The sequence below is a fragment of the Protopterus annectens genome, chromosome 11.part0 (genome assembly GCF_019279795.1).
Source record: "Protopterus annectens isolate FY-2018-M chromosome 11.part0, PAN1.0, whole genome shotgun sequence".
Lineage (NCBI taxonomy): Eukaryota > Metazoa > Chordata > Ceratodontiformes > Protopteridae > Protopterus > Protopterus annectens.
This window is the reverse complement of record NC_056745.1, coordinates 799,506,099-799,525,589: the sequence shown is the minus strand read 5'-3', so window position 1 is coordinate 799,525,589 and position 19,491 is coordinate 799,506,099. Positions and strand designations below refer to the sequence as shown.

Genomic DNA, 19,491 nt, shown 5'->3' with positions numbered 1-19,491 from the left:
CCTTGTCAGTTTTAAGGGGGTAACACCTATGTGGTAGTTTGTGTGTACTTTGTTTTCGCCAAAGGGGATCACTGTGCATTCCTCCACATTGAGCTTGAGGCCATGATTCTGACACCACACATCTGTCTCATAGAGTCCCTTCTGGAGAATATTTGTGTTATCCGGGGAATCTATTATGGCAAACACTTTACAGTTCCCAGCAAACTTAGTCAACCACAACCCTCCTGTGTTGGCATGTACATTTTAGAAGTCTATACCAAACAGGAGGGACCCCAGGAATGAACCCTGGGGGCCACCAGTTGTTACCGGTGTAAAGTCTGACATGTAGCCAGCAACTCTTAATTGTGGAATCTATCTGTGAGCCAGTTTGCAATCCATCTAGTGATGTATGGATTCATGCCCAGGTTGGTGAGTTCATCTATGATACCTGACTGGGGAATGGTGTCAAAGGCTGTAGTGAGGTATAGGTAGGCTGTGTTGAACTCATTTCAATCATCTGTAGCCTGGGTTATGGTCTCAAAGAAATCCACCCAGTTCAGGAGGCGTGATCTGCATATGATGAAGCCAAACTGGGTGTGCTCAACTGTGTGAAGGTTCACAATCTCTTTATTGTTGACTTCCATTATGATTGGCTCCATTGCCTTAAAGATCAGACTCGTCAAGCTCATAGAGCATGAATGGCAAGGGGGTTTTGTGGCCCCACCCCTGTGGAGTGTGAAGAATGTTGCTGTGCAACATTCTATGGGTACATATCCTGTACAAAGCATGTAGAGAGAGGTGTAGGTATCCTTGATGAATATGGATACATCCCCACCCTATGTGCTATGATCCAGGTCCTGATGCTGGAAGGTATGGAATGAGTAGTATCCTGGTAGTGCCGGTGTGCTCTCTGGAGCCTTGAACTAGGTTTCTGTTACTGCACAGATATCAATATTCTCCATACTGAGATGTGCCTCGAGTGTGTGCATCTGGAGGCTGAGACTTCTGGCAATGAGTAGCATTTAGCTAACTTTGTGGTTATTTGTGTTGGTTATAGGGTTTGGTTTGTCTTGAGTGATTGGTGTTCCACATCTGAAGTCAATGCCTCATTGGTACCATCTGAACATAAGCTAATTACCCTACATATCCACATTCTGGACCCAGCCCCCATTAAGGAAACCATGTTAAAAAATGTCTCCAAAGCCAACTTCATGCTTCTTAAGACAGAAATGCTGGACTTCAGGACACCCATGCAGATGGACAATACTGTTATGACTACTGAATCCTTCACAATTGCACTTTATAAGCACTTACGTGAGTGCATGTATTGTACTATCCCAAACAGAACCAAGATGCTATCCTCCAAGAAAAGGAAGCCAATCTGGTGGTCCCCTGCCTTAAACAAACTGCACAACAGAAGGAAGAAACTGTTGCAAAAGAGGTAAAATCCCATGAGTGGAGGAGCTCCCTGGTCAGCCTCAGGAAGAAGCTGTGATCCCTGATAAAATTCTCCAAAGCTAGTTACGAAAACAAAGTTGACACTGATTCTAAAGACAACCACAAAGCATTCTATAGCTATGTCAAGAATCTCAATGGCAACACTCAGATCTGCTCTGAGTTACAGCACAATGGCACTAGCTATACAGACCCAACTGATATTGCCAACAGCCTGGCAGATAGGATCAGTGCTAATTTTAACCCCCCTCACCCATGAAAGAGCACACCTCTATACCGGAAGAATGCAAAGTTGCTGTCATCATGGCTGCACAGGTTAAAACCACTCTCCAAAGCCAGGAACACAGCATCCATGGGACCAGATTACATCCCAGGCTGTGTTCTACACATATTACAGAACAAACTGCCACAACACCTATGTACCATGTTCAGTCATAGCCTCACCTCAGGCTTTGTGCCTGTGGAATGGCTCACAGCGATGGTTATCCCACTACACAAGGGGGGAGCCACCACAGACCCCGGGAACTAGCGCCCCATTAGCCTGATGAGCCTGGTCTGCAAGGCCATGGAATGTATCATCATTGAACTTATAAACAAAGACATTGGTAATCTCCAAACTCTGGACCACAACCATTTTGGGTTTGTAAAAGGCAGATCATGTCTTCTAAACCTGATAGACTTCTTTGAAGCAGTCACCAAAGCCATAGACAAGGGTAAGGTGATTCACACAGCCTATCTAGATCTTGCCACGGCTTTCAACACCATCCCCCACTCTGGAATTATGGATAAACCCACTAAACTAGGTATAAATCCCTATGTCACAAGATGGGTTGCTAACTGGCTCACTGACACAACCCACACTGTGAAAGTAGCAGACTCCAAGTCTGACTTAGGACCAGTGACAAGTGGAGTACCACAGGGTTCAGTCCTGGGTCCTGTCCTATTTGGTGTCTACTTCCCTGGAGTACAGGTTAACATGGAAGATCTCTGGCTAATGAAGTTCCCAGATGACTTCAAACTAGGAGCCATAATCGAGACTACTAACGATGTGGAAATCCTACAAAAGGGCCTCACTGAGACAGATGCCTGGTGTCAAAGCCATGGGCTCAAGCTCAATGCCAAAAAGTGCATTGTCATCCCATTTGGTAAAAGCACTGAACCCATGAACTACAACATAGGTGGTAGTATACTTAACACCGAAAGTGTGATAAGAGACCTTGGTACACAGGTGGACAGTAGACTATCCTTTGATAATCATATCACCACAGTAGTCAGGAAATCCTTCTACACGGCACACCTCATCACAAAGGTGTCTCATGCAGAATAAAAGAGGTCATTGTTCCCCTCGACTCAACACTCATTAGATCCATTATTGAGTACAATACCCCTTTTGCTATGTACCTCACAAGACATCTACAACAACTGGAAAGCCTGCAGAAATACCTCACAAAAAAGAGGATTAGTGGCCTTAAATACATGCCATACACAGACTGTCTCAAAACAATACAGCTTTACTCTGTCACATATCGCCTACTCAGTGGTGATCTCTGCCTAACATACAAAGCTATGTCAAACACAGAGCTGTTGGACATGCTCCACTTAAAGAAATCCCAATCCCTCCGAGCGTCGGCCCCAAAACCCAGACTGAAATACAAAAGGAGGGGGTGTGTCCATTTTCATAAAGGATACCCACACCTCCATGTTAGTGGCACAGCACGAGGCCTTGGAGACCATGCAAGTGCAACTAACATTGGGCAAAGCTGCTTATCAGATCGTAGCCTGCTACAGATCACATACCTTGTCTCAGGACCCTCACTCAATATTCCTGAGAACACTGGGAAATATAAAGGTCCTACCAAATACCACAGTATGAGGAGATTTCAACTACCCAAACATTGACTGGGAGAATTACTCGAGTACAAAGTCCTTTGCCCAATGCTTCCCAGAGTTTATAAACTCAAACAGCCTGGAACAGCTGGTCACCATGCCCACTAGAGGTGACAACATACTGGACCTGATCATCACCAACATGGGGGATCATTGTTCCACACCAGAGATAAACCCCTCACTGGTAATATCAGATCATGAAGTAATCACATTGGACATCCACATCCCGACCCCCCCCCCCCTCCAGTCAACAAAACCACTGTGAAAAACTTTTCAAAAGCAAACTTCACACTTCTCAAGACCAAAGTGGAAAGTTTCAAAGCCCCCTTGCTACAGGATAATGCTATCCAATCTGCAGAATCCTTTGCAAGTGCATTCTATGAGCATCTACAGGGATGCATGGATCAAGCCATCCCAATTAAAACCAAGACTCACTCCTCCAAAAAGAAGAAAGCAGTCTGGTGGTCCTTGCCCATAAATTAGCTATACAACAGAAGGAGGAAACAAACACATGATAGAGCAAAATTCCAAAAAGGAAAGGCATCACTGATCATTATTAGCAAGAAACTATGATTGCTCATAAAATAATCCAAGTCCAGTTTCTAAAGAAATATTGCCAAGGAATCTAAAGATAACCACAAAGCCTTCTTTAGCTATATCAAGCATTTAGGTGGCAACTCTCAGATATGCTTTCAGCTACTGCAAAATGGCAACAAATACACTGAACCAACTGACATTGCCAACATCCTGGTGGACAAGTTCAGTGTAAACTTCAACCCCCCTCACCCCCAAAAGGGCCCGTGTCCATCCCAGAAGAATGCAGAGCCCCAGACTTCATGGACATGCAGGTAAAAACAGCCCTCTCCAAAGCTAAGAACACAGCATCAATGGGACTGGATGGTGTCCCAGGCTGCGTCTTACACAAGCTCCAAAAGGAACTAAACCCTCACCTACATTCACTGTTCAGACTCAACCTTCCCACAGGCTATGTACCCAAAGAATGGCATACAGCAACAACAGACATCCCGCTCCACAAAGGTGGTGCCACAACAGAACCTGGGAACTATCTCCCTATAAGCCTGACCAGCCTAGTCTGCAAAGCTATGGAGCGAATTATCATGGAACTCATAAACAGAGACATTGGGAACCTCCAGATACTGGACCCTACCCAATTTGGCTTTGTTAAAGGCAGATCCTGCCTCCTAAACCTAGTTGACTTCTTTGAAACAGTTACCAAGGCCATAGATGAAGGGAAGGTAGTCCACACAGCCTATCTGGACCTCACTAAGGCTTTTGACACCATTCCCCACTCTTGCATCATAGACAAGCTTACCCGCTTGAACATTAACCCCTATGTCATGAGATGGGTGGCCAACTGGCTCATGGATAGAACACACATGGTCAGAGTTGCAGGGGCCATGTCTGACTCTAAACCAGTCACATGTGGCATCCCACAGGTCTCGGTCCTGGGATTCCTCCTGTTCAGTATATACTTCTCTGAGGTACAGGCAAGCATGGGAGGACAATGGCTGACCAAGTTCCCAGATGACTGTAAACTGGGGGCCATAATTGACTCTGTGGCTGACACAGACATCCGCCAGAAGGGTCTTACAGAGACAGATACCTGGTGTCAAAACCATGGCCTCAAGCTGAATGCCAAAAAATGCATAGTCATCTCCTTTGGAAAAAACAAAGTGCCCATGAATTACCACAAAGGGGGTAATCCACTAGGTACGGAAAATGTAATTAGGGACCTGGGGACCCAGGTAGATAGTAACCTCTCCTTTGATAATCACATTGGCAAAGTGGTTAGATATTCCTTCTATGTAGCCCACCTAATCACGAAAGGGTTCACCTCTAGATCAAGAGAGGTCATTGTGCCCCTCTATTCATCCCTCATTAGGCCCATAATAGAGTACAATGCCCCATTTGGTATGTACCTTAATTGGCACATGCAACAGCTGGTAAGACCACAGAAGTACTTCACGAAGAGGATCATGAGCCTCAAAGAGATGCTCTATGCAGCTCGGCTAAAGAAACTCCAGCTCTACTCGGTTGCTTATGGCCTACTCAGAGGTGATCTATGCCTGACGTATAAGGCCATGTCCAACCTGGAATTAATGGACATGCTCCACCTCAAGAAAATCAAATCTCTTAGAGCCACACGCTCCAGTGAATTAAACCTCAGCAAAGCAATAAACAGGACATGCTGGAGGGATAGATTCCTGTCCCAGAGACTTCCCTCACTCTGGAATAGAATCCCAGTTGATGTTAGGCAGAGCCCCTTGCAGACTCTCTTCAAGAGGAATCTTGATGAGTGGATGGGAAATTGTAAATTTACCCCTGGGATCACTTCAGTGGCCCTGCTAGACTGAGGCCCAGGAAACTAATTTAAAAGGGAGGCGAAAGCCTACACATTCTGGCTAGGCTTCTAAATGCCCTTGGGCAGATAGCAAAGTACCTACCTATAAACCTATGAACCTACATGCTCTAGGGACCTAAACCTTGTCACCACAATAAACAGAACATGCCGGAGGGATAGATTCCTGTCCCACAGACTTCACATACTCCAAAATAAACTACCTATCTATATCAAACAAAGCTCCTCATTAGCACTCTTCAAGGAAAATCTTGATTATTGGATGGGAAATAGGAAATTCACCCTGGGGATCACTTCTGTGTCTCTGCATGACAGTGGCACAGGAAAATAAATTTCTTGGGTGGCAAAAGCCAGGGTACCTTTTTGGCTGGCCTTGTATAGGCCCCAGGGCTGATAGACTAGTACCTACCTATGAACCCATGAACCTTTGAGCCTTGCCTAAAAAAGGTAATATGGGGACAGCATGAGCCTTGGCCAGTATTCAGAAGCATAGGGGCGACAGGTGCAAACCATCTGCAGTGAAGCAACAAGGCTTGTCTATCATGTCATCACAGGCAGACAGAGACTGGATCCCCTTTGAATGACACCAGAAGCTCAGCCAATTGTTGAAGTTTATCATCTTTCTGTTATACTGCAGTATCATGTAGGTGAAGGTAAGATGCTACTCAAGGTTTGACCCTGTGTGTGCCAGCATGTGGTGCATCAACCCATATATGATATGGTCATGGCCTATGCATACAATACACTCACAATACACCTAGTATGATAAGCCTGCTGAGGTTAGCAAATGTGAAAAAATCCTTGTGCAGACTGTCAGCAAGTAATGTCTGTATTGCACCCTGTAACTCCATATTGCTTGCTGAAGTGTAAAGATGTACTTAGTTTGGATTAAGAACACCGCACTTGCCAACTGTGTGTGTGTGTGTGTGTGTGTGTGTGTGTGTGTGTGTGTGTGTGTGTGTGTGTGTGTGTGTGTGTGTCTCCCTGGGGAGGAGAAACCTTTTTGGAGACTACTCAAACACCTTAGAAGTGGTATATTCATCTTTGTCAAGTCCGATGATGTCACCATCCTACAAATATACCTGTGGAAAGATGAAACTCCAGTAATGTCTATAGTGCATTGTGTAAATGAGTATTGCTATAGTATCATAATTAAGTTAGGTAGGGTTTTGAATCCTACACTTGCCAACTGTGTGTGTGTGTGTCTCCCTTGGGAGTAGCAACCTTTTTGGAGACTACTCAAACACCGTAAAAGTGGTATACTCATCTTTGTCAAGTCCGATGATATCACCATCCTACAAATATACCTGTGGAAAAATGAAATTTGCGTAATGTGTATAGCGTGTCATGTAAATCCATACTGCTGTAGTGTCATAATGTAGTTAGGTAGGGGGTTAGGTAGGGGTTTGAATCTTGTACTTGCTGTGTGTGTGTGTGTGTCTCACTGGGGAAGAGCAGCCTTTTTGGAGACTACTCAAACACCTTAAAAGTGGTATACTCATCTTTGTCAAGTCCGATGATGTCACCATCCTACAAATATACCTGTGGAAAAATAGAAGCCCAGTAATGTGCATAGTGCATCGTGTAAATGTGTACTGCTGTCATATCATAATGTAATTAGGTAGGGGTTGGAATCCTACACTCGCCAACTGTGTGTGTGTGTGTGTCTCCCTGTGGAGGAGCAACCATTTTGGAGACTACTCAGACACCTTAGAAGTGGTATACTCATCTTTGTCAAGTCCGATGATGTCACCATCCTACAAATATACCTGTGGAAAGGTGAAATCCCAGTAATGTGTATAGTGCATTGTATAAATGCATATTGCTGCAGTATCATAATGTAGTTAGGAAAGCGTTTGAATCTCACACTTGCTGACTGTGTGTTTTTGTCTGTGCTCCAGGTGTCTGACACCGTTGGCCAATGTGGAGTGGGTTTTGATTTTTTTCTAGTGTATGACATACCACAATGACAACTGTATGTGCATTACACATGTAAGGTAGCTGTGGGGCAAATCCATATACATACATGTGACCTCAAGTATTTCATAGGTGGGTACTCTGCTTTCTCCATGAATGCATGTGTTATCTTTGCCAGCGTATGCTGGCGCATTCCAGACCTTAAGTCACTTCTGTATGCTTGTGACAAGCATAGCCACTGCAGTGATCCCTGGGCTATGGCTTCTGTTTCACATCCACTCATCACGGTTTCTATTGAAGAGTGTGAGTGAGGGTTTATGCTTGAGGTATATCTGAAACCTGTTCCAAAGCAAGGAAAGTCTGACAAAGATGACTAATCATTATAGATGTGCAACAACTTCTGTGGATCTGCATGCAAATCCTTTATTGCTTATGTGCTCCACAGAGGGATTTCCAAAACCCTTTGGTAATGTGATTATCAAAGGAGAGATGACTTAACACATGGCTCTATGTATACATTAGTACCTGTTTCACATTTTGGGGGCTACTACCTATGTGGTACTCTGGGGATACTTTGTTTTCTAAAAGTGGATAACTATGCTTTCTTAGGCTTATAGCTTTACAGTATGAGTTTGACACCAGGTATCTATCTGTATGATATCCTTTTGGAGGATGTGTGTGTCATCTGGATAATAAAATATAATATAGCTAAGCAATGGGCAAACCTGCGCAAACACACACAAATACGGGCAGCTATATCAGAAATGAAAAAAAAAAACATTTCTTTTACTTTTTATATTTGTACGGGGTTTACTATATGGGGGAGTGTAGTGTTAGAATGTACACATGTGAGCGGACTCGCTCATGTAACTAGACATTTCCCGAGTTTCAAACTTGCAGGGACATGGAATTTTGGACTGATCGGCAGTCCGCCATGCCCCTTACACTCGTCCACGCACCATGATAGTTTTAGAGTTGAGGCAGGACGCCCTCATTAATATGCATGGCGCGCTGCCGTCTTACTCTTAGACTGGCTCTTCCGTGTAAGACTTATTTAGTCTTACATATAAAATTAGTGAATCCTGGGGTATGTCTATTAAATGATTTAACATATGTGAAAATCAATGTTATATACTTTGATGGTAAATATATACAGCCATTTCATAAATCAAGGAAGAAAAAATATATACAAAATCTGGTATGAACAAACAAATGTACAATAGAAAATATTCAATATTATGTTAAAATAAAACTTTTCTTTTTTTGCAGGACATGCACCCGGTAACATCGGTCTTGCACAGAGTTCACTATCAAGTAAGAATTCTGAAATAATTGTATTTTTTTAGTGTGTGCATAATCTTTCCAAATATCATCAAAGACCAATGAAATGTAAAAGAATGAGCTACATTTTATAAACAGATAAATATGTAGATGAATTGATTATATTCTTAATGTATGAGCTCAGATAATGTGTTGTTTTGATAAGGTTGCCTACACTGTAATGAAACCCTAACAATAGTGACATTAAAAATAATTAAGTTTTTTCACATTTTTTTCAGAAAAAAAGCTTAAAAGCATTTAATCATTGCTTATTTAATTAGTGTGCCAGGGAGTTGGCTGAAAAAAGATTGTAAACTACAAACATGTGGTAATGTTGTAAAGACTATGCTAACAGAATACAGAAAGCATACTTAAATAGAAAGGACAATAATTTTGTACAGATTTTGTACCAAACATATTTTCTATTATGGTAACTTGTAGTCATTTAAGAATAAAAACATATTTTCTAGTTTTGTCAAATTCCTATTACGAAAAGATAATCAAGAATGATACAGAAATAATTGTTGCTGATATTTTCAAGTTGAAAAGCTGTAATACTTCCAGCATCCTTAGGGTGGCAATGTTGGTGCAGCGGTTAGCGTGGCTGCCTCACAGCAAGAGGTTCTCCAGTTCTATTCTTGGCTGGGGTGCCTTCTGTGTGGAGTCCACATGTCCTCCCTGTGGTCCCATGGGTTTCCTCCCACATCCCAAAGATATGCTGTAGGTGGATTGGGGACTCTAAATTGGCCCTAGGTAGGAGTGCATGTGTGTGCGTGCCTTATGTGGAAGGTTGGGTGCCAGGCTGGCAACTTAACACTGTAAACCTCCACTGTCAATCATGAGTGGACAGGTGATCCACTGTGGCGACCCCTAACTGGGGAAAAGCCAAAAGAAGAAGAATACTTCCAGTATCATGTTGTAACATATTGCTGATAAAATTAAAATATTACCCTGCTGTTACTGGATTGGTCTCTCAGTATTACCCTACTAATACTGAGAGACCAACCCATTTGTGATGATAGTAACCTGGTTTCAGGTAGTGACTTAAGGGGTGGAGGTGGGGGGTAGACAAGCTGATGGGAGAATGAGCAGTCAGTAGTTCTCTTGCAACATGAACATGAGAGTTTTTATGACACCCATCATCCCCAGTGGATCTGAAGGTTTGTAAGTCATGTATTTACTGTATCACATAGCAAAGACTGAGAGATGATGTTCCTAATGTTTGTGTGACATCATACCCAGGTACCTCCATACTTGATAACATGGTATATCAATCATCTCGGACAAGGGTTGGATTTGATACAACATTGCAGAAAGGATGTACTGTATATCTGCAAAGCTGTGGTTAGATAATTTTCTTTTGCATTTGTTTGCATGTTTACTTCAACTCTATATATAAGCCTAAAATATATATGTGAAAAATGTGGAAAACCCCATATGGAAAATGGGGAAAAAGGGGTTGAGGATGGATGGACATATGTGAATAAAACATCAGCTGTTTTGGTCTTATTGTATAGCTTAAGTAAGCATCTATGTGTGTGGATACTTTAAAATATGTCTGCATATTGTGATGTGCTTACATTTAGGATGAGTATTTTGGGGTAATATTTTTGTATATGAAGTTGTCCAAAGTTCAAGGACAGTATAGCAGCTGACATCAGGACATCTGTCAGATGTATTTCTTTTAAACTGCATGGTTACAACTTAATCCAAAGGTATGAGATAGTGTTTGGAGACTCATCGTATATATCAATACAAAGTGGCACATGCATCTTTCTGTAGTCTAGGACTTCGTTGAGATTTAAATGAGACAAAAAGCAGCAATATACTTTTCAAGTAGTGCTATTACAGCATTTGTAAGGAAGAACCTAAAGCAACATTGTTGTTTTTCAATGTAATTTTTATTTACATGCTAATTCACATTTACAATGTGTATTCACTAAGACTGCATGACAAATAAAGCTATACTGATGACCTTTGGAAGACACACAATCATTTATGAAACATGGTTTGTTGACTGGTTGGGTGATAAATTAGATCTGTCATACATAAAACTGTGTCTATTTAATACATTACAAGGCAGTCAGTCAACAGGTCTGGTTAATGTACTAACTAGTGTGCCATTACTGTTTCATTATATAACCTTGGAATACTGTCGCCATGCTAGGTATACAGAACCAATTATAACAGACAAAATTTGAAAGTAAATGTGTTGAGTTTGACTGGAGGAGTCCGCAGCAAGCACCTTCCATGTTCTTGGAGGAAAATAATTACTACCTGAGTGCATTGAATAAGAACTTCTGTCCAGAAACTTTGCAATATAACTTTTGTACAGTATGTTGCCCAGTGATACATACCATATTATAAAACCTCCAACAGCAATCAGAAGTGAGAAGATGCTTCAATTTTAAATCAAATGAAGTATTATATTATAGCAGAAAAGTACTACAATATAAAAAATGTACTTTTGTATCTCTGCCTCCTTGCTTGGACATTGTGTTCTTTGTGTAACTTCATAGGTTCTTCATATTGATCACTGCTGTAGTAGCCTTAGCCATACGGGAAGTTATATCCTGCCAAAGCTTCAGAGCACCTTCGATGTGCCCAAACTGTCAAGCAGCTTAAGAGGAGTTGAATAAAAGACAAGTTTGGGGGAAAGCCTTTTAGAACCTAACTGCTGCCAAAAAGTACATTCCTCTGAGGCATTTGAGGATCAACAGTCAACTTGTGCTTTCCTTAGCTGGACAGATAAGTTCCCTTTGAGGGAAAAAAAGCCCTTCTGTTATATTTACTGATGGTTTATTACTTTCCTACTCAGGAAAGTTATTTTAAAGATAGGAGTATTGTGTTTTAACAGACTGTCTTGAGACTGTAATGTACTTTTAAAAGGAGCACTCATTTTTTTGTCAGTTTTAAAGTAGTGTCAAATAACTGATAACATATTTTCTGTGTAGAAATTGTTTTTTTTTATTTTCCACCATTAGTCTGCCATAGTGTTTGAAATTACTTTTTACACAGTTTTTTTTCTGTCAAAAATGTAACTTCTGTAGACTAGTAATAACATGGTTGGCCATTCATCCTGTGAAAAAATAAACAGAATACCAAATATGTCCTCCTCAAATTTGTTTGGATAGGAGTAGTTTACTGGGACTGGCTCAGGTGTTAATTTAGGCTATTGACTGAGGTTATTAATCTTTCATGTAGAGTAGTTTCTAGTAAAAGAAAGAGATGACTCTTTTCCTGAAGCAATTCAAGATTCTGAATCTGAGTGGGAAGATGCAGGGATGGATTCAAGGTTTTGTTCTAGTTTTCTGATTGATTCTTCCTGTGGGGGGTGTCTCTTTATCTGAAACTATTGTCATAATGCCACTGTTTTCAGTGGTGGATCACTGAGGTTTCTTAGTCCCTCTGAAAATACTATGAGTTGTAAGAGAAAGATTTCCCAGAATCTCCTGTCCTGTCTACTTCAGATGATGTGCGTCTTACTGCCTACAATTTTCCTGTCAGCCAATTGTCCCTGAAAAGGCAGATAGGATGTTTACACTTCCTCAATCTTTGCATATTTATGCTCTATTCTCAAACCTGGCCCAGCAATTATAGCCTTGGTTGATGTGACTGCTGCTATGCACTTAGTTAATTCCAATCCTACTCTTTCTAATAAAGATGGGAAAATATGTGTACTCCTGCAACTGTGATTTTCAGAATGTTAAATTCTCAGGCTCATATGTTTAAGTTTGCTCATATTGTAAAAATATGAGGAATGTTTTTGTAGTTCGTCTTGTGTATTCAAATAAGATGATGAGGCTGGGTGTTCATTTAAGTCATTTGTTACACATAAACACATCAGGATGGAAAACTGCAACACAAAATTTAAATGAATTAGCTAATTGACTGACTGCTACACACATATATGCTTTCACTCTGGCCTCTCACACAAAATGACACTCTTGCTTGCACATGCTCAGTACTTATATGCACATGCCCACAAACTGGAATGGCTCTTAAAGGTACAACACACACTCTGATCTACATCTTCCTTCTTTGACTACTCTGTCATGCAACTGAAAATGACAATTAGATGAACATGCACATTATATGAATATATACAGGCAATAAGAATCATGTCCCGGTTGCTGTGTATTTGGGATTAGATCTTGAGATACAACCTGCCCTCATAATGTAATAATTAGAACTGGGTTTAGCAACAGGGATAGTCACTGGGAAATGTTCTTTTTGGTGACTTTCAGGGATACTTTCAGGAGCAGAAACAGATGATGAAATGCTCTCTGGAACAGGAACATTACACAGATCACTCTGAGAATTAGAATTATAGTATTTGTTACAAGCAAAATGTTAGTAATTGCTTCTGATTCCGCCTGAATTCCATCCCTTGCTACTCACTGATGTACGATCTCGGTTCCTCACACAAATGTTTCACAAATCCCATTTGGTCAAATCCTTTCAATGTCTGCATACTCACTATCTCTCTTTCAATGAATTAAGAGCCTTGCTGGTCTTGTCATAATAGGACTGTTGGGACAAACACTTCTTTAGGAGTTGAGCTTTAACTGCTTTGTTGTTTTTAGCACTTGGAGCCAACAAATTCTTACTGATAGGTAGTGTGGTTCTGTTTTGTTTCAACATTAATCTCTGAGCAAGCAAACCAAGTAGATTGTCATTAGGAATGTTACAAAAATTAAGCAGATTTAGAAAAACATCAGTATTGTCTCATTTCGACTTTTCCAACAGCTGTTTTGCACTCTGAACTGCATGATCGGCCAAGCCGTTTGATTCAGGATATTCAGCACTACTCATAATATGTATAAAGTCCCACATTTCAGCAAATTTCTTGAACTGTTGACTTATAAACTGTGTACCATTGTCAGACATAAGTTTGTGTGGATTACCATGGACAGAAAAATGTCTCTCCAACTTCGTGATGACAGTACTGGACATGAGATTAGGAAGCAGGTCAGTCTCGAACCAGTTTGAATAAGAATCTTCCAATACCAAATAATGTTGACCATTCCACTCAAAAATGTCTGTAGCCACTGTTGACCAAGGTAGTTCAGGAATCTGGCTTAGGTCAAATGGTTCTTTTGCTGATATGGCTTAGTACTATTACAAACAGAACAAGCTGAGAAAGAACTCTCAATGTCTTTTGACATGGAAGGCCAAAATACTAATCCTTTCACCCTTCTTTTGGTAGAATCAGTTCCTGGGTGGCCAGAATATAAGATCTTAATATACTCTTGTTGCAAAGATTTTGGAACAAACTCTTTTGGACCTTTCATGATGATAGCATTGTCAACCAAAATCTCATCATTGTAAGGAAAAGACTGTTGCACCTCTAGTGGTAAACAAGATTGCTTTGATGGCCATCCTTGACTGATGAAGTGGTCAAGCTTCTGAAGAACTCGATCTGAAGCTGTGAGTTCTAAGTTCATCAAGATGTGTGGTAGAAAAATTTCCCACTTCCATGACTTCAAAATTAGGTTGCTCATTTTCATGCTGTTCAGTGTTTTTTTCTGGGTGATCTGGACAAAGTATCAGCAAGATAAAGAAGATTGCCTTTATTGTAGACCAAGTGAAAATTGTACTTTTGCAATTTTAACATCATGCATTGCAATCTCATAGGAGCTGAGTGCATACATTTTTGCAAAATAGTGACCAAAGGTTGATGGTCAGTCTCAGTTTGAATAGGGGGTTAGAAATATAATCATGGAATTTTGAGCATGCAAAGACAAATGCCAAGAGATCTTTCTCTATCTGAGCATACTGCATCTCATTCTGGGTTAAAGTTCTAGACACATAGACTACTGGTCTACCCTCTGGAAGAATGACTGCACCAAGACCAAATTTTGAGGCATCACAGGAAAGAGTTACAGGTTTGTGAGCATCGTAGTATTTTAAGGTTGGTGGACTGGGAATTCTCTGTTTCAGGACATCCAGTGCTCTTTGTTGTTGTTCTACCCAGGACCAGGTTACATCTTTGTGAGTCAGCTCTCTTAGCAGTGCTGAAAAATAAATCAAATATGTAATAAACTTGCACAAATAGTTGACTTTACCAATAAAATGTAAGGAAGTAACATCCTCTGGAGCTGGCATCTCAAGAATCTCAGATTGCTTGGAAGGATCTGGTTGTAAGCCTGAACTGGTAAACAAATGACCCACATAAGTAACTTCATAGACTGAATTTGCATTTCAGAGGATTCAGTTTATGATTCACCTCTAGAGCATGTTTCAGAACTTTCCTAAGGTTTCTGTCATGTTCAACTTCACCGTTACCTCCTATAGGAATATCATCTACTATAGTAGCACAGGGATAGCCAGAAAAAAATCTGTTCCGTCACACGTTGAAACACTTCACTGGCAGAATTTATCCCAAATGGCATTCTCAAAAATCTGTACCTTCCAAATGATGTACTGAAAGTGGTTAGCAATGAGGATTTTCAGTAAAACAAAACTTGCCAAAATGAAGTTTTTGCATCCAAGACAGAAATAAACTGTAGCATTAGGCATATGAGCAGCAAATTCTTCAACTGTATGCATTGGATGATAAGGTTGTTTTAGTGCTTTGTTCAAATCTCTTGGGTCAATACATATTCTAATATCATTTGAGCTTTTCTTATGAGCTTCCACCATGGAGGATACCTATTCAGTTGGCTCATCTACTGGACAAATTACTCCTAGATGCACCATTCTGTCTAGCTCAGCTTTGACTCTGTTCTGAAGGGCTACTGGAACTTTCTGTGTGAGTCTGATGAATGGGCTTACTTCATGGTCTAATTTCATGGAATATACAAGTAGGAGTTTGCCTAACTTGTCTTCAAAAAGATCAGCATAGCCAGAAAAAATAGTTTGTATGAAATGTTCACTGTTACACGTGCTTACATGATGAGCTTCCAGTTTTCAAACTGTCTCTGAGACCTAACAATGACTGCACTTGCCTTTTGATTACATAAAATTGCAAGTCATAGATGTTCCCAGCAGAGTACTATGAAAGCATTATTGAGCCATCAGTTTGAATTACCTCACTACCATAAGCAACAAGCTTTGCACACTTTGCCAGATCAAGTTTCTCACCAGCACTTATTTTGGTAAACACATCTGCTGATATAACATTGCACTTGGAACCAGTATCAACCTTGAGCTCTACAGGTCTGCCATTAATCAGAACAGTGCAAAATACTTCAATCTACTGCATCAATTGTTTCACCAAGCACAGACACACCATCAACATAAAAATTAGGGTTACATTTTCTAGTTGATCCAACTTGCCTCTTTAAATGTTCTCTTTTAATAGAAGATTGGGCCCCTTTTGATTTACAGAATCTTTTGAAATGATTCCACTTTTTACATGTGTGGCACTGCTGACCAAAATCTAAGCATTTCTCTTGCATATTTGTGTGCTTTTCTCTGAGCTCATATATCTCAGAAATCTCTATGGCTTTATTCAAAGTTAAATCACTGTCTCAAAGCAAAATTTTTCTGGCTGCATCATCTTTAATACCACATACAAGCCTGCCCTTTATCAGCTCATCTATCAGATCGTTTTTGCCTTGTTTCTCAGATTAGTTATATATGCTGCAAAGGTTTCACTGTGGTTCTGATCTCTTGAGTAAAATATGTGCCTTTCCATTGTACTATTCATTTGGGGGTAGCATGTTTCTCTAAATTTATGTTTTAAGCACTCAGGGTCTTCTCAGGTTTCAGCCAGTACCACTATATTGCTGTATTCCCCCTCGCTTGCATACATAGCTGTGGCATACACAAATTAACGCTCCCTTTCAGTGGCTTCTGAACCAGATAAATTAAGCAGAATAAGTGCCTTTGTATGTGCATCTTTATCAGAAAAAGAAGCCTGTATGAAATATTGTATTCTTGCTCAAACACTCTCCAGTTTTCAGCAACATTATTATCAAATACAAGTGGAGCAGGTGTGTGAAATCCTTCTACCATGCCAGCAAAATGCCCTTGTAATTATGTATAAACACACACACCAGGTGCATGAAGAATATTCATCTGCACCACAAACTCTTTGAAATGACTGTATTCTGCAAAATAACTGTAGACTAATACTGCACAGACTGGCCAATACTTTGCACACTTTGGATACTTAATAACTTTAGTTAATATGAAAAAGAAGCACATAATGAAAAAAATATGGTCATTTTCTCTTTTTTATACATTTCATGCGATTTGGAAGTTATTTCAAGAATTTTTGTAAGCATTTCAAATATTTTATCAATATATCATGGTTTCAAACATTTTGTTTAATGAGAAAGTCATTTTGAACATTTTCAGTGCTTCATTTTATATTCCGTGAGTAAAAAATCATTTAAATGGATTTTTGTACCTGGATTTATCTTTATGACCTGTTTGTGATTCTTTTGAACATAGGATAATTCACGCCTGCATATTCCTCCAACTGTAATTGCATGCCTCATGGTCTTGAAGAAGTTTTACTTTGGATCACATTCTGACACCGTGTCATTCTTGTGTATTCAAATAAGATGATGAGGCTGGGTGTTCATTTAAGTCATTTATTAAAGTCAAAGTTGAAGTAAACTTTATTGTCAGTAAAAACTAAATGAAAACTCCAGCCAAGCTAGAACTTCCACTGAGTGACCTCTCAAACCTCTCCTGTCAGAGGCACAAACTTTATTGTCAGTCAAAAATCACACAAGTGCTAAACCTGAATGAAAGTCCTTGTCTCAGGACTCAAAGTGCAGACAACATATAGACTATTTTCACAGAGATTTGCACATGCAACGCCTACTATTACATCACAGACATGCAGATAGACAGACTAATATTGCACATAATTAGAAACATATTTTAACACTTTTCGAAGTAAACACTTACTAGCATGAGACTTTAGTATTGTATCAGTACTTGGTTAAAACATTACATTTATCCTTGCACAGAAAAAGACATTAGAGTATTGCACTGCGAACATTAGAGTATTGCACTGCGAGCATTAGAGTATTGCACTGTGAACATTAGAGTATTCCACTATGGACCTTAGAGTATTGCTCTATGGTTAATTTAGAAATTCGCAACATGTATTGCACTGAAAGAAGAGATATTTTACTGCATTGCTACTGCCCAAGATGGCCTATAAGTTATAGTCATGGTGAATATTGCACTATGTTTTAGATTAGACTGGTAACCAGGTTAATGCACAATTAAAACAGTTTCTACTGACCCAGGTGGACATCATGGAGTGTAGTGGTTACTAGAGTTTAACAGACTGATGACATTGGAGAAGAAGCTGTTCCTGAATCTTGTAGCTCTCATAGTTATGACACAGAAACACATCGGGATGGAGAACTGGAACATAGAACTTAAATTAACTAACTGACAGACTGCTACACACCTACATGCTTTCATTCTGGCTGCTTACTCAAAATGGCACTCTTCCTTGCACATGCTCTGTAATTATATGCATGTGCCCATAGACTGGAATGGCTTTTAAAGGTGCAACACACACTGTGATCTATAGTTTCATCCACAGGTTCTTCTTTTGAAGAAAGAAAACAGCTTAAATAACTTAGTTTCTTGAATTGTGCAGGTCACTACTCATTGTTTGCAGTTTGTGTATGATTCTGTTGATACATCTTCCAGGGATATAGCCACTGGTACTATTTTAATGAAGTTTGCTTAGCTGCATTCTCACAACTTCTCCAGTGATTAAAAAAATAGATTTTAAACTCTCCTTTAGACAGAGATTTAGTGTTCAATCCCTATGCTGCAGAAGTGATCAAAAAGTGAGATGAAAGGGGGAAGCTGATCCAGGGAATTTCTGAGATTTTTTCAGCCATCCTTTTCCAAATTGTCCAAGGAATTTTCTTTCTCTTTGTCCAATTTTGGAAAAAAACAGAATAAACAGTCTCATCAGAATTCAGGTAAATAGACATTTAAGAATAAGTGGCAAGGGGGATCCAAAATGTAGTCTGAAAATTCCCAAAGCCAAGTCAGTGCCACAAGTTCCAGTCCCCATTTCTCTCTAGAAAGTTGGAATCTCCATTTTTTGCTTTGGCAACAGATTGCTTAAGACAAATTGGTTCTAAAAATCATTCAACAGACTTACAGAAGGCAGTGGGAAGAAATTCCTGCTTTCCAGGGGATAATTCCTAATCCTGCAGCTCATACTCTTTTGTTTCCTCCTGTTCTTCATCACATGCTGTCCCAAGGAATGATATAATTAGGTCTTCCTTCACATGTGGGGAAGGGATTTTATTCAAGGAAGTTCCTAATTCCAAAGAAAGAAAGTGCTTGGAGGATAGCTCCAAATCTTTCTTTCCTAAACCTGTTGTGATATTGGCCCAAATTCAAAATGATGTCACTTCACAACCTGTCACCCCTTCTTCCTCTTTCAAGTTTCCTTGTAAAACTAGACTTAAAAGTTGCTTAGCATTGCATCCTTATTCATCCAGGCTTTGGATGTTTCTTAAGGTTTTGTGTGTCTGGATCATGTTATCTTTTCTCTGCTTTGCCCTTTGGACTATTCACAGCACCAAGAATCTTCACAACTTAGCTTATTGCAG

The 19,491-nt window shown here is 40.1% G+C and overlaps 1 protein-coding gene across 3 annotated transcripts in view; it reads left to right on the top strand.

Annotated features, from left to right (window-relative positions):
- The window catches only part of DGKI (diacylglycerol kinase iota), a 5,490,864-nt gene that overhangs the window by 3,019,775 nt on the left and 2,451,598 nt on the right, over positions 1 to 19,491 (top strand). For all 3 annotated transcript variants that reach the window (XM_044088223.1, XM_044088222.1, XM_044088221.1), the window contains one exon: positions 8,888 to 8,932. In XM_044088223.1, the coding sequence (XP_043944158.1) occupies positions 8,888 to 8,932 (45 nt within the window). The remainder of the gene's footprint in view (positions 1 to 8,887; positions 8,933 to 19,491) is intronic.